Source organism: Berghia stephanieae, chromosome 14 (assembly GCF_034508935.2).
Source record: "Berghia stephanieae isolate SIO BIC M18660-M18661 chromosome 14, UCSD_Bste_1.3, whole genome shotgun sequence".
Lineage (NCBI taxonomy): Eukaryota > Metazoa > Mollusca > Gastropoda > Nudibranchia > Aeolidiidae > Berghia > Berghia stephanieae.
The window spans coordinates 14485933-14512504 of NC_088373.1; the positions used below are offsets into that span (position 1 = coordinate 14485933).

General features: G+C 37.0%; 1 protein-coding gene across 1 annotated transcript in view; it reads left to right on the plus strand.

Annotated features, from left to right (window-relative positions):
• LOC144960181 (uncharacterized) overlaps positions 1-26572 on the plus strand; it is a 70742-nt gene that overhangs the window by 37054 nt on the left and 7116 nt on the right. Inside the window, exons 19-30 of the mRNA XM_078893204.1 lie at positions 1385-5863; positions 7247-7546; positions 8980-9120; positions 10289-10532; positions 12746-12926; positions 14152-14243; positions 16139-16208; positions 18070-18197; positions 18594-18791; positions 20829-21037; positions 22274-22439; positions 24473-24677. Coding sequence (XP_078749330.1) covers positions 1385-5863; positions 7247-7546; positions 8980-9120; positions 10289-10532; positions 12746-12926; positions 14152-14243; positions 16139-16208; positions 18070-18197; positions 18594-18791; positions 20829-21037; positions 22274-22439; positions 24473-24677 — 6413 coding nt within the window. The remainder of the gene's footprint in view (positions 1-1384; positions 5864-7246; positions 7547-8979; positions 9121-10288; positions 10533-12745; positions 12927-14151; positions 14244-16138; positions 16209-18069; positions 18198-18593; positions 18792-20828; positions 21038-22273; positions 22440-24472; positions 24678-26572) is intronic.

Genomic DNA, 26572 nt, shown 5'->3' on the forward strand with positions numbered 1-26572 from the left:
GCTACGGGGCGATGGCAAAATAAAGTTGTCCTTCAGCTAGGATGGTTGTCTATCAAATATTTCCACCAGTTTTGACATATCTAGGTAATAAATAACAATGTGAAATTGATTGTAAGCTTCAATTTGATATACGAAAACAGATAAAAGAGATGAATAAGATGAATCATAACAATGCCACTACCACAATATCTCATTCGTCTGTAGTGTTTCATTCATCCTGTTTGGTTGATAAAGGGGACACCCAAAAACGTCCATTTTATCTGTTTTCGTAGATTAAATTGAAGCCTACATTCCATTTCACATTGTTGTTTATTTCCTCAAAAGCTTCGAGAAGCAACATTTACACAGATCTAGGTATCGTACCTAATTTCTGCTGGATAGACATGGAAACAACAATGTCGCTTTCTCTTTTTACACATACCATGCCTCTTTGCTTGATGGTTTTTACTCTATCAACACGGACATGGGGATCCCCACGACACTCATTATTTTGATTTTTGTTTTTGTTGTCAACTTCCTTTAGTCATTTAGAGGTGCAAGGTTAAGGAGCCAGAGTTTATCCCTTTTTCTACAGCGTGAAGCGGGCAATAGCAATTACTTGCTACCATTTGGATAGGAGGCTAGTCTACCACAAGGTACTTTCCATCAGATCTAACAGTCAGAAAAAAAATTTGACTGCTCCCTTGATTGATCTTGGTCCCATTGCGTGTGAAGCGAGTGCTCTACCAACTGAGCTATTCTGAACCCCCTGTTGTCAACTGAGTATGGATTCAGTTATAATGGGTATATGTGACTCTCCATCTCAAAATAAAAATATCCAGATGATCTAGGTGTTGGAAATTGGATTCAGCGGGTGGTTGGATGGGAGCATCACCCTTGAATCATATACCTATGATGTTCGCATGGGTGTACGATCCGATAGTGATGTCGTTTCTTCTTCTCTTTACTAGCCTATCCTGCTTCTTTGGTTTGTGATTGTATTTTTGACAGGGGATATTATTTTTTCTGTAAATCTTCTGCCTGTTTGTTCTTGGTTATTTATAATTTAGCTTATGATATCTTTAGGTTATGATTTTGATTTACATTTGTACTATTTTTGTTAGATTGCTTGTTTTTTTGTTTCAGCGGTCTCTCATATAACCTCAATTGTGTTGGAAGAGACCTAAAGCAACAAACAAAAAAAAACAAAAAATTGGATTCATTGCCTCAAATATGAATCTCGGGGTTAATTTCTCTTCCTTTATTTCTTACATTGCAAAAAACATTCTTAATTCCTATTTCTCATCATTTTATCACTAAATTCAATTTTCGGGCTCTGATTCATCCCGACATAATACCGTTTTGAGATGATTGGTCACATGTTCAAATATATGTTTGATTTCAGGCATATTCCTACCTCGAAAGACAAGACTCATAACAACAATACGAGCAGTGATAAAGATAATGCCGAGGACGGATATAGGTCTAATAATGACATCACGTTTGCCTCTGCTTTGACATCGACTCCGAATGGAAATTATAACAACTGTTATTATCTCGGTGCTGTTAGTAGCGAGGCAGCATTTGTAGCTTTACCCCTCAAAGGCAATGATCTCAGCACTATTACTGAGGCCTCTGTTCCTGCTTTCACTACCTCGTCCAACATTATCAACTGTAGCAACTTCAACTGGTTTGATATTACAACCACTCATGCCCCTGTCTACAACAATTGTTCTACCACTGTTACCTTTCCCGGTGTCAAGGTTAATGATGACTTCGACAATGTTTTGGGCATGGTGGACAAAACCGGGAATTGTTCTTCAAGACTGCTGTCATTGCTATCTTCAAAGCAGTTGGTGCACTTGGATGTGGGCAATGTTAAGAATAGAATTGGCCGTGGTAGTAATGACGATGATGATGATGATATTAAAGATGGTCGAGGTGGTTGTGTTGGTGGTGATGGTGGTTTTAGTGGTAGTGATCATGAGGATGATGATGATAATAATATATCTGCTGTTGATGATAATAATTTACCTTTTGCTTCTGCTGATGATGATGATGATAATGATGTTAAAGTAAATGTTGATTATTTGGATGAAAATCTTGGCACAAGTTTTGAGTGTAACAGTAGTATTTTCAGTTTTGGAAGCGTTATTTTCCATGACAGTAGTAGCAATAGTAACAACAACAACAACAACACCATCAAGTACGACGACGATGACAACAACAACAATGATATCAAGAGTAATAATAATAATAATAACAACAGTAGCAGAGTTGTGGAGGATGTATGCAGAGGAAATGGCATGATTGCAATTCATCAGTGCCTTAAAAGCCAGCATCTCTCGGAAATAGAATTGTCATATGGAATCATCTCATATCCATTATATGCTGATAAGGATGATGCTCACCATGATGAAGATGATGATGATGATGATTTTGTTTATGGTGATGGGGATGGTAGTTATTTAATTATAAACAACAACAATAATAACAATAACAATAATAATGGAAGTGGAAATAATAAGAGTTATGTCAGAGAAGGAAATGATTGGATATTAGAGGATTTTGATGATGATGGTGGTGGTAGTTGTAATGGTGATAGTGATGATGATGATGATAATGATGATAATTATGATGATGACAGTGATGATGATGATGATAACGACAATTATGATTATGATGATGACGGTGATGATCATGATGGAAATGATGTTTGTGATTATGGTGATGATGATGATGACAGCGATGATAATTGTAGTGATAATGATGATGATAATAATTATACTGATGATACTGCTGAAGATGATAATGATAATGTTGAAGATGACGATGATGATGATAGCAGCTACGATAAAGACAAGGATGTTAGTGATGGCAATCTTGTTGATGGTGATAGAAACGATGAAGAGGATAACAATGTTTATAATAGGGATTGTAATGATGAATTCTATAAAAACAACTCCAAAATTAATCTACACAATCTTAAAACGAGTTTTAATCCTCGTCAATCAAAGAAACAAAACAGTTATCAACACGTTATTTCAACCGAAAGGATTATCTTTGACGGTTGGCTGAACCCTGTCCAAATGTTGACTCCAAAAAAGATGGGTCATTGCAGTGAACTAGGGAAGAGTATTCAAGATATAAAGAAGATAAAACAGAAGAGTAATCCTGATAATATTAGCCTAAATTGCAATCAGCCACTGAAAGGTAATAAATGCGGAAGCTATAGAAATATCTCAAAGTTTGTGCCGAAAAGTACCAATTTGAACTTTATCACAGAAGGAATGAGAAGTTGTCGAGATATTAAAAAAGTGAAGAAGATTTCTGTTGGGAATATCAACTCGAGTAAGCATCTGTTACCAACAGCAAATGCTAATAATAATAGTAATGGCAATTCCTTAGAGTTGGATTACATGGAAAATGGAGACCATGCAAATACAGTGAAAAAAATTAATTACTATTCAGAAAGTTTTAAGAAGAAGAATGATGATGATGGTGCTGCTGCTGCTGATGATGATGATGATGATGATGGTGATGTTATCAAAAGTGAATACCCAAGGATGAATGATGATGGCAAAGAGGAAGAAGAAAATTTATATTCTGGTTCCAAAGAGGAATGGGATGGAAAATCCAAGGAAAGGTATGGAGGTAATAAATTTAAATGGCTGCAAAGATTTTCAAAGAAGGGTTTGGGAGATGGAAAAAAATTTGAATTTCTGGGGAAGAAGTTGTCCTCCCAGTTTTCAAAATGGAGTTCTCCAAAGAATAAGGAATTTGGAGGGAATGTTAGTGGAGATGGTGGTGAACTGGAATCTGTTTGGAACGTTGGTAGTAGAGAAGGGGAAGTGATGAGTGAGAGAGAAAAGGGGGTGTTTGAAGAAAAAAAGGTGATTGGTATAGGAGGAAGAGAAACAGTTGAAGTAGTAGAGAAGTTGAAAGGTGTTAAAGAAAAGGTAAAGAGCGAAGAAGGAACTTTGGTAAGGGGTAAAAAGAGAAAAGCAAAAGGTGGAAGAGAAAAGGTGAAGAATGAGTTGGAGAAGGGGAGGGCTGGAGGAAAGGCAGTGAATGATGAAGAAAATAGAAGTAAAGATGAGAGAGGGAAAGGTGGAAAAGAAAATATGAGAGGTAAAATTGAAAGGTCAAAGGGTAAGGAAGAAGGAGTCGAGGACAAATTAGATAGTAATATGAAAAGTTATGGACAGAAAATCTCATTGAGGCAAGGAGAGAAGGCAACGTCGAGAAAAAGAGATGGTTTTGGTTGGTGGAGGAAGAGAAAGATGAGACGTGTTAAGGTTGTTGAGACAAATATTGGCTGTGATCGGATTGGTGATAGAGACATTGATGAGGGGACTGGTGATGTTCATAATGATTGCATTGATGATCATAAGGATGGTGATAATGGTAATAATGCTTACAGTAGTAAATTTATCGTATTGGGAAGAAATAGATTTAGGTCAGACAATAAAGGTAATGATTTTTATAATTTTGATGGTGATGACAAAGGTGCTGATGGTGATCGTGATGTGGAAGATGATGATGGCAATTGTGATGGTGATACGAAGAAAGTGAAAGTATTTGGTAAAGGATGTGGTGATGGGGGTAGTGGTAATGATTATGATGATGGTTGTGATTCAACTCGAGACTTAAATCATAAAATACAAGGAGACCGACCAAATGCCAGAAAGTCATTAAAACATCGTAAAATCAATAATTATAAAGGGATAGGGGATAACGTATTAGTACTCAGGGACTTTGAGGAAAAGAAAGTTGACTCAAAGAGTGACAATGGTCAAAATAAACCAATGAGAAATGGAGAAGGATGTAGAGATACAATTGAGCTACAGGCCAACCATAAACCCAGAGGTTATCTACCTCTCCCTGAAAACAACCATTGTCAGGAAAAGATTGCAAAGAAGAAAAAGAAAAAGAAGAGAATTGAATTTGAAAGACAAGAAATTAGTGAATTAGATTTTGGCAAAGAGAGTAGTAGTAGATATAGCAAGGCTGACGACCAGGATTTCAGTAGGCTGAGCAGAAACAAAAGAAGTAAAGCAGTGGAGATTGCTCACAATGAACGAGGCTTCAAGGATAACAATTATGATAATGACCTTTTGTATATTACCGATTCTCAGAATATCAAATGGGAAAATTTACGGATGAATAAGAAGAGCAATAAACAATTCAAACAAAACAAAGGCTCGGAAAAGGTACTTGCTTCAAAACATCTTGTTGATTTCACGATGAATGATAAGAATTCGATTAATTCTAATATCCCTGAAAAGAAAAATGTCAACACAACAATTGGTTTATCCTCACACAGAAGACGTAACTGTTTGGAGAGTAATGTGAAGCATTGCCCATTGGAATTGAATTCAGAAATGGAGATATTCTCTAATGAAAAGGTCAAAGACATGGAAACAGAAGAAAGAGAAGAAAGTTTCTGTGAATTGACACCGCAAAGGGAAAGTAAATCAAACATAAAGAGCACACCATTTCGGAAACTTTTATTTTGGAAACAGAACCAGGGCAAATGTATGAAAAAAATTAAGGATTCTGAAAATCCATGGACTTGTGACCCCATTGTGACTTGCAATGAAAAGAGTAAAAGTCGGTTCAATCCTCCTTTCAAAGAAGATTTATTTATTCCAAATCTTCTTCAAAGGAGAAATTGTCGCTTGGCCGTGGGTTTTGCCACAGACATTAACAATAACAAGGGAAGTAAAAAGAGTAAGATGTCAGCTAGACAAAGTTTTGGAGGGAAAGCCATTCGCAAGACTTTGACCTTTTATGATGAGTACCAGGCCCTCGAGACTTACAAAGATCATCTTATGGAACGCTTGACCTTTGAAAAGGCCAAGGCCAACCCAGAGAAAAATAGGTAGGTTCACATAATTGTTAAGTTATAAAGCTTCAAATGAAAACAAGCAATAAGCATCAAATGGTAACACTCAGATGACTGAAAAGTTTCATGTCATGATTCCTAGTCCCCCCCCCCCCTAGAGTTGAACCTAAAACTGTGTTCCTTGTTTAAATTTGAGGCCTTTAATTTTTACCTGATTTTTTTCAGGTTTTGATCTCTTAAAAGTATGTTAGTGTGTTGGTAGAAGAATGCAATGACTACTCATTAATTTGGGTTAAAACAGATACAAACAATTAGGTTGGTTACTTCATGATGAATCCTTGTGCTGCTGTGCGGTCTAGTGTTATGAAACTCACCTTCTCACCCCGAAGGGTCCAGGATTTGAGTCTCATTCTGAGCAGTGCATAGTTGAGTCCTTGGAAAAGGCTCTTTACTCACATTCTCTCACTGTACTCAGGTATAAAATGAGTACCTGATTAACAGCGTTGTCTCTGAACTCTGATGAGAAAAAAAAAGTTATATCGCTTAACAGGCGTCATGTCTCATCCTACATATTAATCATTGCTGTTGGCTATTGACCCTTTTAAAGCACTGTGATCAAATTTTGTGGATATTGTGCTTTATAAATTCTTTAAAAAAAGAATGAATGTAGACTAGCGCTATAATAACAACACTGTAAAAAGGATTAAATGGCTTCATAGGGATGGATACCAGTAATTACAAAACCAGATGAAGTCAAGTAAAATACAAACTTTGATTTTGAGGCATCACATCATAAATATATGCCAACTGATAAAACGCATTGTGCGTAGAAATGGCCATCTTGGACGAAATGTGAGTCTTCTTCCTTCAGCTTTCCCGTATTTTGCAGGGTTGCCATAATGAATGCAACATCTCCATGCATCTCGGTTGAGCACAGCATCTTCTTCTTCCAGGCCCTGTTCTTTCATATCGTCCTTTACCTTATCCCACCATCTAGTCTTTGGGCGTCTCTTTTTCCTCTTTCCCGCTATTTTAAGTCCAATACTTTTCTCTCTCTCGTCTCTTTACATGTCCAAACCATTTCAATCTATCTTCTCTCATATTTATTGATACATTCTTCACTTCAGTCAACCTTTGAATTCGTTCATTTCTTGTCCAGCCAAGTGACCATCTCAACATCCTCATTTCTGCCACCTCAACTTCTTTATCTTGTTTCTTTGTTGTAGCTGCTGTCTCTAGTCCATATAATATTGCTGGCCTTACAACAATATATATATATATATATATATATATATATATATATATATATATATATATATATATATATATATATATATATATATACATGATCAGCATATGTGCATCCTTTATTTCTTCTGTAAAGTTGATTTGTCAAATTTATTTACTTTCCATCTCCAGGTTTCCATCCTTCCTACCACCTGACCATAGCCTGGTAACACTGGAAGCCTCACACCGAAATGACACAGAATACTATAATGCTAGTTTTATAAACCCGGGTGGCCACGACCATCCCACTGTACGAGGAAGTATCGTTGGTGGTAATCGTAGAAGTACCGTTGGAAGTAGCAGCATTGGTCGTCAAGGTGGTAGTGCTGATTACGGTAATGGTGGTGGCGCTTTCCTCAGTTACATTGCTGCCCAGAGTCCCTTCAATGCTGGCACCGTGGAGGATTTTTGGAAGATCGTTGTTAAGTACAGGTAAAGTTATGGATGATTGGTGCAAGTTATGGGTAAGGTCATTTATCTCTCAATGTCTGGTGTCCTTTTCTATGCGTCTTTCAGTCTTTGTCCTGGAATGAGACAAACAAGTTGCCGGTAAGTTGAATGATTTCCCCAATGTCTAAGGACTAAAGTGTTTTAGTGGAAGATTGTTGTTAAGTATAGATAGTTCAAAGATGACGTCACTCGGGTATTTGTTATTGTTTTTTGCCATCCGCGTTTATGAGTAATGCTCACTGAACTGTATTACCCCGACTATAAACGTTCATGGATACACACAGTTTTGTGTGTTTGTCCGTTATACTTCCGGATGGCAATGTTATGAGCTTCTTAGCCAAGCGCATACTATCTATAGGTAAAGTTATGGATGATTGGCGGGAGTTATGGGTAGGGTCATCTATCTGTCTCTATCTGGTGTCCTTTTCTATGCGTCTTTCAGCCCTTGTCCTGGAATTGAGACAAATAAGTTGTGAGTAAGTTGAATGATTTCTCCAATGTCTTAGGACTAAAGTGTTTTAGGTTACAGCTGTCAATTAATATTATAGTGCGGCTATGTGGTCTTGTGGTATGACACTCGCTTTCGGATCGGAAGGTCCTGTGTTGAGCCTTGTTCGGCACATAGTTGAGTCCTTGGAAAAGGCTCTTTACTCACATTTTCTCATCATACTCAGGTGTAAAATGAGTATCTGGCCGTTAACAGCGTTGTCTCTGTCCAAAAAAATTATAATATCGCCTTACAGGTGTCATGTCTTGTCCTAATTGGACAGGGACCCCTTGTAAAGCACTTTGAGCACATTTAGTGGATATTGTGCTATATAAAAGCTTAATTTAGAATTTATAGTGAATAAAGGACAAGGATAGAAATATAATATAAAATTCTGATTAATAGATATCCCAATGTTACCTCGTGAACCTTCATTAATTTCAATCTCATGCAAAACTTGTCACCTATTGGGCGCCTTTTTTTTTTTGCACGGACTCTCTCAAAATCTGCTAAAACTATAGCCAAGTACACATCTGAGTTATCTGATTTGATTTTTATTGTATCTTGCTGAAGAACAAAACACAGGGTCTAAAGTTCTGGTAGAGCATCCTTTCTCTCTGATCCTTTGGTCAACCCAACACTGATTAGGCAAATTAGAATCGGATTAAAAGTGATTTGCAATAGACTAGTATCCTATCAAAAAGGTAGCACACAACTGTTAGTCTCTGCTTTACAGTTTGTAAACCAGAAGTAACTCCTAAACGCTCAGAAAGATTAACTTGTAAACCAGAATTAACCCCTAAACGCTCAGAAAGATTAACTTGTAAACCAGAAGTAACTCCTAAACGCTCAGAAAGATTAACTTGTAAACCAGAAGTAACCCCTAAACGCTCAGAAAGATTCACTCATTTTGGCCCCTGCTCTACAGAATTGAGACAATCGTGATGATGTGCAATGACACAAATATTGTCAAGCCCGTGGAATACTGGGACGAAGACAGCATCTTTGCTGGAGGGCTTGTGATTGTCAGGGTGTCCAAAAGGGAGGATTTTGCCAACTTTGTTGTCAGGTCTGTTCAACGGGATTGTAGTATGGGTAAATTTATGTTAGACGTGACATTAATAATAATAATAATAATGATAATAATAATAATAATTAATAATAATGATGATGATGATGATGATGATGATGATGATGATGATGATGATGATGGTGGTGGTGGTGGTGGCGGCGGTAGCGCCGGTGGTGGTGGTGGTGGTGATGTAATTTATTTATAAAGTGCCTGTCCCATGCAATATAGTTCTAGACACACTTTGACATTTTCGTTGTCAGACTGTGGTATTTTGAAATGATATGCTTGAGAAATAATAGTTCCCTATTTAAAGCATTCCCCTTTGTCTTACTTTTTCTTGTGTGCTTTTAATTGTAAATCTATATTTTTTTGACTGTCTCGTTTTCTTCTTTTTTACTAGTGCTGAAATGATCTATATGTGTTGCAAAAAAGCCTTAAAAACTAAAACAAAAACTAATCACACTTCGCTACTGCTAGCTAGTATTTTACCTGGTCCACATCAGCCAAATGTATAGACTTCATGCCATTGTAACAAATAAATTATGACTGAAATCATCACACGTCGGTACCTATTGGTTTATCAAATGACTGTAATATCAGTAAGTCCTACACATCAGTGCGGCTTATACCCTAGAGGGGCTTGTGGTAGAATAAAATTGATTAAGGCAAAAATTTTGGGAAGTGTGTCATATAGTCAGAAAGATACGTCATACAGAACATCTCCACAGATTAAACATGTTCAATGCTTCATGCATTCCCCTAGTTGGCTGTATGGGACTAAATTTTCATCCCATAGACTGCAATTCATCCTTTTAGGTATTCTTTTTGTGCTGGGATTATTGCAAAGCCAGATACCTATTTTACCCGAGTTGAGCAAGATATAATATTTTAAGTGCCTTACCTAAGGGCGCTTTGAGGGGTCACAGTTTTACGGTCATTGTCAACAGTACAGAACTGACGTTATAAAATTAGAAACTCTACACTGGGCCACCAATGCCACCATATTTAATTTAAAAGGTAAATTCTCTGAAGTTGAGTTTTACAGAAAGTTGAGTGGCTTGGAAGATTCTAAGTTAGGTTAAATTTCTTGTTGGATTTTTCAATTTTTTTTTTACTTTTTAAACTGAAAAATAACGAAGAAATCTTTTTTATATTTTTTGAATAGGACTATGGAAATTACCAGCGCACGCATAGAAGATTTGACCTTGACCCACTTTCAGTACACCACATGGCCCGTGGATTCTGTGCCCTATGACCCCATGCCTATCCTTGACCTTCGGTACAGAGTGCGACTGTGGCATGGCGCCAGAACAAGTCCCCTTTTGGTCCACTGTGACACTGGATCTGGCAAGTCAGCTGTCTTCATTGCTGTGGACGCTCTGATTGATGACTATTCTCTGGAAGGCTATGTGAGTATAAGGGTCCCGATAGATGATGGTGTGCGGCTATGTGGTCTTGTGGTATGACACTCGCTTTCAGATCAGAAGGTCCTGGGTTCGAGCCTCGCTCAGCGCATAGTTGAGTCCTTGGAAAAGGCTCTTTACTCTCACATTCTCTCACCGTACTCAGGTGTAAAATGAGTACCTTGCCATTAACGGCGTTGTTTCTGTCCGAAAAATTTGTAATATCACCTAACAGGTGGCATGACTCGTCCTACATGTTAAGTGTTGCTGTTGGCAAGGGATCCTTTGTAAAGCGCTTTGAGCCCGTTTAGTGGATATTGCGCTATATAAAAGCTCTATTATTTTTTTTTTTTTAATATTTTTAGAACATTATTTTCTTCTGTGTCACATAGGAAGTGAGTGCACTTGATTTTTTTTTCCTGGTCCTAATTATTAGGTTGTTGAGTCTATTAGATCTTGTGTAAATTGCTTTGCAATAGTAGACCAGGCTTCGTCTTAAAGGATAGCAAGTAATTGTTGCGGCCGTTTTAATGAAAACAACTGGGTCAAGCTGGCTCCAGGGACCTTAAGACTGAGAAGAGCTACCTTTATGCTTAGTCCTTGGTTCTGAACCTGCGCAGAAAAGGAGTCAGAACTGCTGATGTGTTTTTTTCAGTTTGTTTTTGTTGTTTGTTTTTTAATGTGTGTGTGTGTGTGTGTGTGTGTGTAATGTGTGTGTGTGTGTGTGTGTAAGTGGTGGCTTTATTTTTAACTTCGTAAATTATATCTTCATGATTGAATCCAGTGTTTCAATTTGTATCCCACTGCCTCAAAATGGTATTATTTTGGGATGGACTTGGAACTCGAAATTGAATTTACAGCCAAACAACAACAAAAAATTAATTAAAAATAAATAAAATTAGGATTTATTTTTATTTGTTATGGTGAACAATGGATATAATTTCTCACATTGCACAAAAGCTCAAAATTCATATTTCATATAATTTTGATTCTAAATTCCCTTTTTGGGGTCAGATCCCTTGCAACATAATACCGATTTGAGACGTAGGGTCACATATCATCTCATTTATGACTCAGTCTCATTGTTACATTATTTCTAGGTGCAGAAGATGTCATAAAAAAAAAGAAATAAAAGTTAAAATATGGTGAAAAAAACCCACAATGTTTTAACTTTTTAATTATTTTCTCTTCAGCTTTAAGAAAAAATATTCTCTTCAAATGTTGTAAAGTCATTGTAGGAAACACAAATAAAGTCAATGTGCCAAAGCTTGAAAGAAAATCAACAAATATTTTGCTGTCATCGATAGAGCAAATTTTTCAAAAGCCACTGAGAGGAAGAAGACACACATATTTTCATAGAATGAAAATGTTCATGCATCCATTTCATCACACACAAAAAAAAGGATTAAAAGATTCAAATAGCATTTGCTTTTGATTTGTTTGTCTTAGAAAATTGCTTGATGTTGTGCAATTAAAAAATTGAGCTTTTATATAGCGCGATATCCATTTAATATGCTCAAAGCGCTCTACAAGGGGTCCCTGACCAACAGCAACATGTAACATGTAGAACGAAACATGACGCCTGTTATGCGATATTACAGTTTTTTCTGACAGAGACATCGCTGTTAACAGCCAGATACTCATTTTACACCTGAGTACGGTTAGAGAATGTGAGTAAAGATCCTTTTCCAAGGACTCAACTATGCGCTGAGCAAGGCTCGAACTCTGACAGGACCTTCCGATCCGAAAGCGAGTGTCATACCACTAGATCACATAGTCGATGTTGTGCAATACTCTGGCAGCTTGGCAACACTGGTTACCAATGGGAATGCATTTTATAATACAATCATTCTTTTTTAAAGTATAACAAAACATTCTAAAAGTAGAAAACGGTATAGGTGGCCTGAAGCCTGTGATCGTGAAAATACTAACGAAAGAGTGAAAATGGAGAGGCTTCGTATAGGAACAATACAGACAATTGACGTTTTGGGTACAAACCCTTCGTCAGCACAACAATACACAAATTCACATGGAAATCGTGTTTCCACTTTAATTTGTGTACTGTGCTGACGAAGGTTTTGTACCCTAAACCTCCATTGTCTGTATTGCTCCTTTACGAAGCCTCTCCATTTTCACTCTTTCGTTAGTATTTTAACAAATCATTCTGTAATTTGAATTTGAAAGTATTGTATTCTCTTTTTATGTTGTGAAACCCATAGGTGAGTCTGTTCAAATTCACCAAATGGATGAGAAAAAGTCGACCAACTTGTATTCGTACATTTGAAGGCTACCGCTTTGTGTATGAATGCATCTTGGAAGAGTTTCAAGCTGGAGACACAATGTTGCAGCAACAGGATCTGTGTGAACAAATAGACAACTTGTTAAACCAAGACCAGGCTGGTAATGCTTTAAAATGATAATGGTTAATTTTATATTTGGACGAATTTTAAAGTTTAATTTTGATACTTATATTGAAGCTCAACTGATGGGTTAATATTTTCCTTCTTTCTCTTTCCTTCTTTGAAGGAATTTTATTTTTATACATATGATATAAAGTTTGTTTTTTTTTTACATTATAAAAAACAACAACAAAAAGCAAACCAAAATAAAATGGATCCAAAATTAATCCCACAATTTATACTATTGTATATGATTAAGACACCAGAATTTATCCCATATTTTTCTGTTACATTCTATCATGTATGTACTAAGATCAATGAATGAATATAGTTCTGCTCCAAAAGTTTTTAAAAAACAAACATTATGTTTACTTAAGAAAATATTAAACCAAGTTTGTCAGCCACATTTGTTTTTCTTTTTAATGTCACCATGACACGGGGTTGAAGTGGCTGAGTGGTTTAGGCATTGCACTGTGATCCGGAGGTCCCAAGTGCGAGCTCCACTTCAGGCACTTTGTGTTTTTTTTCCTTGGGAAAAATTATTAACCCCCAATTTGCTCACTTGAACAACAGGGGTGACATCAGACATCCTGTTTGATGGATTATCTATATTTCTTCATGGAATGACTAGGCAATGCTATCTAAAGATAAAGAACTGAACAAGTGTGTATGAAAGGTGCCAAACAAAGCAATAAAGATAAATACAAGAAAAAAAACATCCCAAAAAACTCAAGATCGACTGTTTTTTTGGGATGGTTTTTTTTTTTCTTGTACTTTTCTTTCTTGCTTTGTCTGGCACCTTTCATACACACTTGTTCAGTTCTTCATCTTTCACCGTTGCCTGCTCCTTAATTTCTTTATCTAATGATACTGTAGCAGAAGGGCGTAATTTTTTTTTTTGGTTGTTGTTGACAGTGTCGGACAGCTTTCACTGGTCTGGAATCCACAAATCCAAAAACTGCTGTTTTCACACTCTGGATTCTGGGGTCCCCCTTTGCTCTTTGTTTTACTCTTTCAATTGTTTTCTCATCACTATTAAAAAAATTTTTAATTAAAAAAAAGGAAAACCAATACCCCTCCCCCCCCCCAAAAAAAAAAAAAAAAAAAAAAGAAAGAACCCCCCCCCCCCCCCATCAAAAAAAATAATAATAAAAAAACAACACAACGGACTTACTTTTCCTCACTTTTCTTTTTTTTAAATATAAATGTATTATTTTCTACTTCAGCTTCCACAAGCTTGGAAGGCCAGTTCAAACAGTTACAGTCTTTAACACCAAAGATCAACCTCAGTCAGTGTACTCAAGCTCTCAAAGCGGAAGTAAGCGCTTCTATAAATAAAATTTAAAACAAATGCACACATTTTTAAAAACCCATATTTCATATTTTCTCCATGTTCAATAAACGACACAATGCTTCATTTGATGCTCTTTTTCCTGTTAAAGCCAAAAAGCGGGTGGTTGGATGAGAGCATCACCCTTGAATCGTATACCTATGATGTTCGCATGGGTGTACGATCCGATAGTGATGTCGTTTCTTCTTCTCTTTACTAGCCTATCCTGCTTCTTTGGTTTGTGATTGTATTTTTGACAGAGGATATTTTTTTTTCTGTAAATCTTCTGCCTGTTTGTTCTTGGTTATTTATAATTTAGCTTATGATATCTTTAGGTTATGATTTTGATTTACATTTGTACTATTTTTGTTAGATTGCTTGTTTTTTTGTTTCAGCGGTCTCTCATATAACCTCAATTGTGTTGGAAGAGACCTAAAGCAACAAACAAACAAAAAAAAAGCCAAAAAAATCTTCTGGCTATCAGTCTTTTTGTTTTGTTTTTGCTTGTGACTTAAATTGTTTGTTTTTTTTATTGTTTTTTTTTTATTATTATAAAAGGCAATAGTAAAGGGGAGCTAGATAGATATTTATACTTTTTTTGATTTAAGGGTAATTCTATTTGATGAAGTGAAACTTGGCGCGAAATCTTTTCATATAGTCTTCACATGAAAACATTTCAGGCTTTTTTAATGTTTTTCGTAAAGGACATCCCTGATATATCTATCCCCTCAGCAGACCGTACAGAATCAAATTCTCATTTCGTTCAGTACAAGTCACAGAGGTTAGGTTCCTTCTATACAAGCCATCTTACAATACAGGCCACTGCCTTGAAAAAGAGCTTTTTTTGAGCTGTTTTTTTTTTTTTCTATATAGCGCAATATCCACTAAATGTGCTCAAAGCGCTTTACAAGGGGTCCTGGTCAACAGCAACAGTTAACATGTAGGACGGGACATGACGCTTATTAGGCGACATTACAATTTTTCGGACAAAGACAACGCTGTTGACGGCCAGGTACTTATTTTACACCTGAGTATGGTGAGAGAATGTGAATAAAGAATCTTTTCCAAGGACTCAACTATGCCAAGGTATACTCGAATTGAAATTTTCCTGTGGAATTTATTTATTGAAATTAAAAAGTAATGGAACACAAATGAATATAACAGCTTAAAAAAAAGAACAAAATACCAAACGAACATTTCGGACTCAAAACCCTTCTTCAGCCAACATCAAAAACAATAAAAACATAAATACATTTTTTTTTTTTTAAAAAACAGATTGATGACAGGGAAATATTTGGTACGTCCTCTCTGTAGAAGAAAAATCTTGGACTGGAAACAAAAAGAAGCGTTCGCTGGCTTTGGTCATTAACTGTTAAAACTCCAATAATATGCAGTTTTACTCATTTTAGGCCAAGACCACTTCAACCAATGACACATTATGTCAGTAGATATCCGGTAAAACTACCAATTAAATGTGGTTAATTTTGACATGTGACAAAACCCTTCATGTCCCTTGTTTCTGTTTTGTCGATAGTTCTTTTTCAATCTCATTCATAGTTCGGTTTTCCTTGAATTACTTAGTTTGAGATATACAATAAATGCGCAAATTAAATAGTCCGCCAACTCTGACCTTTGCAAGAAAATTACCCAAAAACGTGCAACTTATATGTGTATCTCATTCTCTATGTGAAATTTGATGGATAAAACGTCAGGTTAGAGTTCAATCCACTCCCACTTGTAAAGTTTTATTTTGTGTTTGTCCACAATTGTATTTTTATCACATGACATAGATCTAATTTGTTTTGGTGCTGTTCAGTACAAAATTTATTTTGGTGTGTATTAAGACTTTTATTTCTCCCATTTTTTGCATTCTGATTTAACAGAACAGGAGCAAGAACAGATATGCACACATTCTTCCACTTGATATTTTACGTCCACGTCTTAGTGAAGATGGTAAGTGTGCTGATATTAGAATATTATAATAGCCTAGCGGTCAACTGTCCTGATAAGATTGGGACAACCGTCCCGATTTGACAATCTGGGGGAAAGTTTTTGTTTTTATTAAAAATTGGACTGTTACATGGATGGAAATGACCCTTGCATGTCCCATGTGATTTTTCTGAGACTCATGCAATGTGGTTTTGATTAACAACTTGACAGGTCAAATTCCCCACCAACCAGTAGAATAACAAGTCTCTTCACAGTGCTACCACTGTTATCATTTCTACAATCTGAGAAAGTCATCAAGTAATCATCATGGTACTTCAAGCTGTTGGTAACAACACAAATAATATGATGCAGACAAGGTTATATCCACAGTTCTGTCATACTCTGAAAACAAAAAGAAGTCATTTTAACAATTTTGGCCAGATAACTCGTTCTTCAAAATATTGATAAACTAAAAGGCCCTAATCTTGTTAAAAATTCTCAAACCCGGAACTTCCTTGCGGTTTTAAGTTTGAGAGTTTGAGATAAGATGAAGTCTCACGTTTTTGAGTTTCTGACAAGGTGAGGGGCATATTTATCGATTGATATTTGAAGAACAAGTTTTATGGCCAAAATTTAAATATTACTCCCAGGACCGTTCTATGTATATTCACACTACCAATGACCTGTACAGTGTATGTAGTACTAATAATAATAGTATAGGTAGTGGAATGCTAGTACAGGGGCTATAATATTATAATATTTACCATGTGTGCCCAACTTTCATGACCAGCCCAGTTTATATGGACATTTTTCACTCTCTGATTTTAGCCAGTTTTTGTCTTAATGTGAGGATATTTTTAATGTAGCGGAGTAGGGTGAACTTGGGATAGCAAGAATTTTGTTGACGGTTCAATTAATTCTATGATCAAGGGTAGATGATGCATCCACCGTCGGTGATGGCAACAACATCAGTGATGTTGGTGGTTTAGGGACGGTAGTAGTACTGGTGCTGCTGAAAATTATGGTGATGTCGACAGGGCTAATGCTTTTCGTGACGACTGCGGCCGTATTCGGAAAAAAATCGACACATTAAATGTTTAAAATTTTAACCATGAGATTAACATTAAGTTAATGACATAAACATGAATATTTATATAGCACATTTCCATAGCGTTTGTCAACAACATCATCAGTTTTATCCCATATCCATCTTTAGAATGTCATATTCATCTTCTACTTCGTCGATGAGAGGAAACCGGAAACATTCTCATTAGTTGACTTTTATCAGCTAAACTGAACATTCATTCAACTTTCTCATTTCTTTTTTTTATGTTTGAATTACTCTCCTTTGTTTTACTTTTTCTTTGGTTTAGGCAAGTGCAGACAATCTACATCTATAATCTAACTTTTACAGGGTCAGAAAGGATCTAAATGTGTTGCAAGTGCCATATACTTTCAAAAAACAAACAGACAAGCATACAAATGATATTCATGATATTTGTTTGAGATAAATATATACGTTTTATATATGTAACTTTTGCATATTTATTTGTAAGGTGCATTGAGCATCACAAAGCGATATAAATGCCATGTATTATTATTATTATTATTATTATTATTATTATTATTATTATTATTATTATTATTATTATTATTATTATTATTATTATTATTTTTATTATAAACTCCCTTTTCAATACAATTACGTCATTTGAAATGCATATTCTGAAAGTTAAGTCCATCAGGAATATATTGTTACAAAGCCAAAAAAAATAAAAACAGCCTTCAAACATATTTTAATTACTTCTCACCGGGGTTTGAGCAAAGAGTCTTTCCATTCAAAAAGTTAGTCTTTTCTCATCTAACCCTCTCATTCATATTCCAGACAACTCCCAGAGTTACATCAATGCCATTTTTGTTGATGGCGCCAGACGACGCAATGAATTCATTATCACCCAGCATCCTTTGCCAAATACCATTTCTGACTTCTGGAAGATGATCTATGACCACAAGGTACAGACCATTGGATTTAGTCCACACTTTATGTTACTGGTTGGAGTTTTAACACTCTGTCATCATCATCATCATCATCATCATCATCTTCATCATCATCATCATCGTCATCATCATCATCATCATCATTTAACACTGTCATCGTAATTATCATCATCATCAGCATTGCCCTTGACGAAAATAAATGCAATAGTGCCTTACAGAAGCACATCTCATTATGTGTTAATTGTTTCTGTTCTGTTGGCTTGTAAAACGTTGTGAGCACGTTTAGTAGATATTGTACTATATATAAAGTTTACTTGTTTTTGTTTGTGTTTAAATATCATTTTTGTCATAGCCTCATATTGTGCTCATGACCTTTTTTTTTTTCGTTTTTAAAAAATGTTTTCCATCCAGGTTCAGACTATCATCACCCTAGGAGATCTTGCTTCTAAAGACAGCCCAGAATTCTGGCCAACCTCGGGCTCCAGGCGATTCAACGCTTTCACCGTGGAGTTTGTGAACGAGAGAGAGGATGGGGGCATAACTGTCAGAAATATAAAGCTGTGGAAAACAAAGGAAGGCGGTGGGGCCAAGAATCGAGCTGTGAGGCAGGTAAGCATGAGGGTGGCAATGTTGGTCTTGTAGGGTCTGACAGTTAAGCTGTTCTCTGCATAAGCATGTATCAACAAAAAAAAAATAGGCCAGAGAGATGAATGGCGTACCATGATCACCGATGTCTGGCACAGACTTGGTACTTGAGAAGAAGATCAGAGAGATGAATGGCGTACCATGATCACCGATGTCTGGCACAGACTTGGTACTTGAGAAGAAGATCAGAGAGGTGAATGGCATACCATGATCACCGATGTCTGGCACAGACTTGGTACTTGAGAAGAAGATCAGAGAGATGAATGGCGTACCATGATCACCGATGTCTGGCACAGACTTGGTACTTGAGAAGAAGATCAGAGAGATGAATGGCGTACCATGATCACCGATGTCTGGCACAGACTTGGTACTTGAGAAGAAGATCAGAGAGATGAATGGCGTACCATGATCACCGATGTCTGGCACAGACTTGGTACTTGAGAAGAAGATCAGAGAGATGAATGGCGTACCATGATCACCGATGTCTGGCACAGACTTGGTACTTGAGAAGAAGATCAGAGAGATGAATGGCGTACCATGATCACCGATGTCTGGCACAGACTTGGTACTTGAGAAGAAGATCAGAGAGATTAATGGCGTACCATGATCACCGATGTCTGGCACAGACTTGGTACTTGAGAAGAAGATCAGAGAGATGAATGGCGTACCATGATCACCGATGTCTGGCACAGACTTGGTAATTGAAGAAGAAGATCAGAGAGATGAATGGCGTACCATGATCACCGATGTCTGGCACAGACTTGGTACTTGAGAAGAAGATCAGAGAGATGAATGGCGTACCATGATCACCGATGTCTGGCACAGACTTGGTACTTGAGAAGAAGATCAGAGAGGTGAATGGCATACCATGATCACCGATGTCTGGCACAGACTTGGTACTTGAGAAGAAGATCAGAGAGATGAATGGCGTACCATGATCACCGATGTCTGGCACAGACTTGGTACTTGAGAAGAAGATCAGAGAGATGAATGGCGTACCATGATCACCGATGTCTGGCACAGACTTGGTACTTGAGAAGAAGAAGGCCAGAAAAGTTGTCGTTCAAATATCGATCGATTCAAACATCCCACATCTTGGTAAAAACTGTCAAATCTGGGACTTGGCCTTGAGGTACCTAAGCGAGATGCAGAATAATTTATAGTGAAAAAAAAATGTACTGAATATTTGTATACTTTGATGAGAATAAGATTTGCTAGACTGTTGAAAAAACAAATTGAACAAAAAACTAAAAAGAAATAAGAACCCAATGAAACAAAACCAAAAAAAAAAAACCCACAAAACAAAAAACAAATTGTTTTTAAACATCCAAAAATATAACAAAAAAAAAACCAAAAAAAACAAAAAAACTAGAACAAAAATACCCCAACAAAAACAAACAATATAACAAGAAAAAAAAAACCCCAGAAAAATCTAACTACCCCAACAAAAAAAAACTCTAGCTAAAATTTTGCATCTCCACTTTTAAGTTTGAATTCACTTTTCAACTTATCATCACTCAGGCATGTCACCAGATTAAGACAGCGAGTCAAATTTTGTATGTGTTCCTTTCACGAAGTGTTTCAAGCGCTCTGAAACTAAACTTAAATCCTAGTATACAGTATATATATTCCTAGTATATTTGACCAGAAAATCAATGCAAACATTTTCACAAACAGTTTTTATGTAAGAGATATGAACAAATTGCATCAAAATTAAAATATTTCAATAAAATCTGTGTTGGTGGCACTTTTGGTGAGCAGTAAAGTATTTTGTCTTGTAATTGTCAAATGGTGTTTTGCATTAATGATGATCAGATAAACTGTGTCTCAGCGTATCTCGTTGGATTCTAAAATATTTTATTTTTCAACTGTTCTCCATTTGTTTGAAATTGTTTTCACATTTAATTAAAAGAAAAAGATTGTGAATTGGGAGTGTTCCTTTGTGTATAAAGCTACCTTTATTTATTATCTATATCATTATTTTATCTATTATTTGTTCAGTTCCATCTTGATGATTGGGAAACGGAAAGCCCCTCGGTGAGCCATGCCAACTCAGTCACAAGTTCCAACGAAGCCTCCTTTACAGCCAAAAATTCCACCACCACCATGACCTCAACAAATGGAACAAATGAAGATGACTTGAAGGCCACCAGGAATCAAGTCTTACATTTGCTGGATATAGTCATGGAATGGCAGACAGTTGCCAATAGGTGAAAATAACCTCAGACAAACCACCTCATACCTCCTCCTTCTTCCCCCCCTCCTCCTCCTCCTTCTTCCCCTCCTCCTCCTCCTCCTCCTCCTCCTCCTCCTCCTCCTCCTCCTCCTCCTCCTCCTCCTTCTTCTTCTTCTTCTTCTTCTTCTTCTTCTTCTTCTTCTTCTTCTTCTTCTTCTTCTTCTTCTTCTTCTTCTTCTTCTTCTTCTTCTTCTTCTTCTTCTTCTTCCTTTAAACTGCAAGTCACTGCTGGTGTAGTAATCATAGAATTAACAATAAAGGTTTAACAATAATCGCTCAACACATATTCACATTTATTCATTCGATTTCATTTTATCCGACAGCAGCCATTTGATTTCCCTGTTCCTGTTTGAAAAAGGCGATTTTTTCACTTGAGAAAACGTATTTGTTAAATTTTGGTCTTTGTTACACAGCCAAAACAAAAAGTCTTGCACTGCAAAATAATCAAAGTTCAAAGTACTCTTCACAAACATTGGCTTGAGAATTGCAAAGATGAATGTTGCAGACTCTTGTAAACGTTAAAAGACTTAATTATGGGGAAGCTGGGCTCAGATGTATGGTTATTACTTCATACCCAAAAGGCACTAAGTTCGACTAATCGCAGCCATGTGTGACCTTGACCAAGTCACCTTGCCCTTACTCACTTTGTGGCACTGCGCTGCTGCTGATGCCTGGCTATTTTTTTTATTATTAAGACAAATAATTGACCGGTGTTCTATATAGATTTTTTAAAAAAAGGAGTTCGATGTTTGCTTACTTGAAATATCAGGGTTTCAAATTCCATTAGGGGGTTCCACCCAATTGGTAGAGAAGTTGCTTCACACACAAATTGACAGAGCCTTCTGACTCCCTGTCTACCCAGCAGTAATTGGGTCTGTTAGATTTGGGTGGAAAGTACTTTGCAATAGACTAGCTTCCTATCTAAAGGGTAGCAAGCAATTGCTACTATCCATTTTATGCTATAGAAACCAGGATTAACTCCCGGCTCCATTGGCGGAACGGCTCCTAAGGACTAATAAATAAATGAATTCCATTAGAAAAGTATGATCTTAATTTTGGTCAAAGTCAGCATGGCCATGGTGTGGTCAAGTGACTTTTTTCATTTTCATGTTTTCTATTTGTTTTTTTTGTTTTTGTCTATTGTTTTTGTTCGTTTATTTAAAATCGTTGTCGAGAGTGTTAAACAAGTCATGTGATGTGTCATTGACAGGAGAAGTCTTCCCATTGTGGTGCATGACAGAGACGGTTCTAGTCCGAGTGGGCTGGTGTGTGCTTCTGCCGTGTTGTGTGAGAAGCTGAGGTTGGACGGATGCGTAGATGTGTACCACACACTCAAACACATGAAGTGTCGCAGGCCTACCATTGGCAACAACCTTGTGAGTTTTTAGAGAATTCTCCCCCCCCCGCCCCAATTTATTTAAATACCCTCCATCCTAATCTCTTATTTATACGTAGTCCCTCAGAGACATTAGGCCCTTTGAGCCAGAGTTCATCCCTGTTTCTATGGACAGTAGCAATTGCTTGCTACCCTTTGGATAGGATGCTGGTCTAATGAGAATTACTTTCCACCAGATCTAATACACCCAGCTACCCAATCACTGCTGGATGGGCGGGTGGTTGGATGGGAGCATCACCCTTGAATCATATACCTATGATGTTCGCATGGGTGTACGATCCGATAGTGATGTCGTTTCTTCTTCTCTTTACTAGCCTATCCTGCTTCTTTGGTTTGTGATTGTATTTTTGACAGGGGATATTTTTTTTCTGTAAATCTTCTGCCTGTTTGTTCTTGGTTATTTATAATTTAGCTTATGATATCTTTAGGTTATGATTTTGATTTACATTTTTACTATTTTTTGTTAGATTGCTTGTTTTTTTGTTTCAGCGGTCTCTCATATAACCTCAATTGTGTTGGAAGAGACCTAAAGCTACAAACAAACAAACAAACTGCTGGATGGACAGGGGGTCAGAAAAAATTTTCAACTTCACCTAAGATCAATCTCGGTCCCTTTGCACGTGAAGCCAGTGCTCTAATTACTGAGCTATCAGGATCCCCAGTCTCTTATTATGTTGGGATGAAAATTTATTTATAAATCAAAATATCTTGAATTACATAATTTGCGTTTGACAAAAAAAAACCCAGCAAACCCCCCCCAAAAAACGTGAGCTTATATATAGTGTAATGATCCACTTAATTTGCTCAAAGTGCTTTACAAAGGCCCCTGGACGAACAGTAACATGTATCATTTAGAACGAAACATGATGCCTGCGATATTACAATTTTTGACCGACAGAAACAACGCTGTTTAACAGCCAGGTAGTCATTTTACACCTGAATATGGTGAGAGAATATGAGTAAAGAGCCTTTTCCAAGGACTCAACTATGCACCACCCAGGACCTTCCGATCTGAAACCGAGTGTCATACCACAAGACCACATCGTCACACATGTTGGATGGATGTGCAGATGTGTACAAAAGGCACGTGTGATCCATTGCCTCAACCAGGTATTATGCAGACTTGCCTAGTACTATGAAAAATTCTTAGAAATCTCTTTGGACTCAATAAATCTTGTTGAAAAGGAAAGTTTAGCTCCTTAGAGCCTATAATATTCTGGACTTTGGAGGATGTTTGGATCATGCTGAGAACAAATTGTATATTTGTGAAGCTATTTAAAGTGAATTTTTCTTTTATCCCTTGGAAGCTACGAATTTTTGAAATTTCAGGTTGGCAGCTCTGTATTATGTCATGGGAAAGTAGATGCTGACAAATGAACTGAGAGTCAAACTGATTGGGCGTACAAACAATTACTTTTTGGAATGAAAGAAAAATTGTATTGATTCTCATCAATTTCGATGTTTGGGCTTTAAGACTAAATTTTTTCAACATCAAGTCCGTCCCGATTTAATTTAGATTTGGGATGCTGAACCACATTTGTATATTAAGTGTAACAAATTTTGAAACACATGCTGGTCCTTTAGAAGATTAATAATCTGTTACATCTATGAGGCAAACCTTTAATTTGAGACATACAGGCTAGATTTTTTTTTTAAATATGCAAACATTTTAATTACTAATATTGATGGAAACATCAATCATGTTTGGAGCATTTTAATTATTGTAGTACAATATCATTTTCAAGAACTCTCTCTCTCTCTCTCTCTCTCTCTCTCTCTCTCTCTCTCTTCTCTTTCCTCTCTCTCCTCTCTCTCTCTCTCTCTCTCTCTTCTCTCCTCTCTCTCTCTCTCTCTCTCTCTCTCTCTCCTCTCTCTCTCCTCTCTCTCTCCTCTCCTCTCTTCTCTCTCTCTCCTCTCTCTCTCTCTCTCTCTCTCTCTCTCTCTCTCTCTCCCTCTCTCTCTCTCTCTCTCTCTCTCCCCCCCCCCCCCCCCCCTTCCCCTCAAATACCACAGGACGAGTATCAATTCCTCCATCAAATTCTATGTGACTATCACAAAACTCTGCAACAAGAACAATCTCTGCCACTACAACAAGAAATAGAGAGGGAAGACAAACAACAAGAACATGAAGAACAGCTACAACAGCCGGAAGAGCAGCAACCAGTCAAACAGAACAAGTCACAAGAAGGAGTGGAAACCTCAGCTGGGTTTTCCTCAGGTTAGAGGAACTTTGAGCATAGTAGATGCTGTGGAACTTTTAGAGGTGTTTGGAGTGAGTTTCAGTCTCACAGGGCTGTAGTTCATCTCATAAAACAGAAGAATCCCAATTATTGTAGCATTAAATGAACATGAACATTTCCTTGTCAAATTTTGGGTCAAATGCTGCTCTGTGGCAAAGCACATCTCATTAGCTCTTCTATTCCTTCTTATAAACTGACTGACTCAGTGAGATTGTGTGTATTGCTGTCAAAGTTGCATTTCGTATTAAAAATAAAGTAATACAGAAGAAAAAAAGTTGATGGTACCTTCCATCTTATGTACAGTGTTTTTTTCTATTACTGACACATTTCAGGTTTGAATAACTCCAAAGGTTTTATCAAACGGTTTTTTGCCATAGGTGCAGAATATATTTCAGTTTTGATTGATATGTTTTAATACTGTACGCCATTTGGTAGCTGAGTTATGATGTCATGAGTGGAAAAGGGTAATTTCGAAATAAATCTTAATTTACGGTGTATTTGTTTTTAATCATTGACACATTTCAGGTTTATTAAAGTTTTTTTCTGATGTCATACTTGTGATCGTGTGTTTGCGCAATCGTCCGATTTAAAGATCCACGTGACCACCACCATTTTGAATGACAAGCCTCAAGTGTCTCTCTAGTTCATCCCACGTCTTTTGCAGCATGAGTAATGTGACAGAGTAAACAGCTTCGCTTATATTTGTCTTCATGTCACTCATGTCTCTCACGGGGGTTCTAAACACTCTGCTCTTCACAGATCCTATTAAAATAGTCAAAGTGGGGTTAGATCAAGAGATCTTGGAGGGCAGGAAATTGGACCGTCTCGGCCGATTCATTGGCTTGAGAACTGTTCATTTAAAAATGCCCTCACATTTAAATTCCAGTGAGGGGGAGCTCCAACCTGTTGGAAAAAGATGCTCGGTTGAAGATCATCAAATTGAGGAACTCTGTATGATTCTAACATAGCCAGATAGCTTGTTGCATGCTGTCACTGGCATGTTGCCAAAAGAACCGACCAGCCTTTCTCTGGTTAGTGCACACCTACTGGTGTGTTGCAACGGCACTCGATAACTTCATCTGGTATTGTTTGCTCCAATATTGAACATTGTGTTTGTGTACTTGCCCATGCACATAAAAGGTTGCTTCATCTAAGAAGGCAATGCTTTTAGTGTGTTGTCTGTCAGGGACTTGCTGTGCAAATTAAACTCGTGCTGGCAAATCACATCCTTCCAAAGCATGCACAATACAAGGTTTATTCGGGAATAGACGCAATGTCTTTCAGGCTATTTTGTGTACTGAAGACAAGCTTACAGGCTCAGTTTCTTGTCTCAATCCTGTATCCTGCCTCAATGACTGCCTTGGTGTTTCATAGACTAATGTACAGACTTTATGGATTACGCCTTCTGAGAGCAGTTTTATTCCTCCCGGTACTGCTCTGATGACTGAACCTGTTGTTTTAAAGTTGTTATACCAGGCTAGTGTTGTGTTCCGAGCAGGGGCTTTTTTTCCAAATTGTTGCGTAAATTTCCACCTTATACTAGTTTTTGATACAGCATCATGAAACCATAGGCATACCATAGTTGTTTCATTGTTTACAGCCATTTTGCCATATCATTGTTTTGTTTTCATTATTCCGTCACCAAGCGTTCCCATCATTGCATCAAACCTCAAATACTATCGTTATCATCAGTACAATCAGTGATGACTTCATACATAAAATAATTTTACAGTGTCTAGGCAGTTTTACAGTGTTCCAAGTTAATAATATCCTTAGATTGACTTGTTAAATTATATAAACTTTCGAGAGTCATATCTGATAAAGCCAAAATATATTAAGATTTATTGTCAAAATTACCCTTTTCTACTGATGA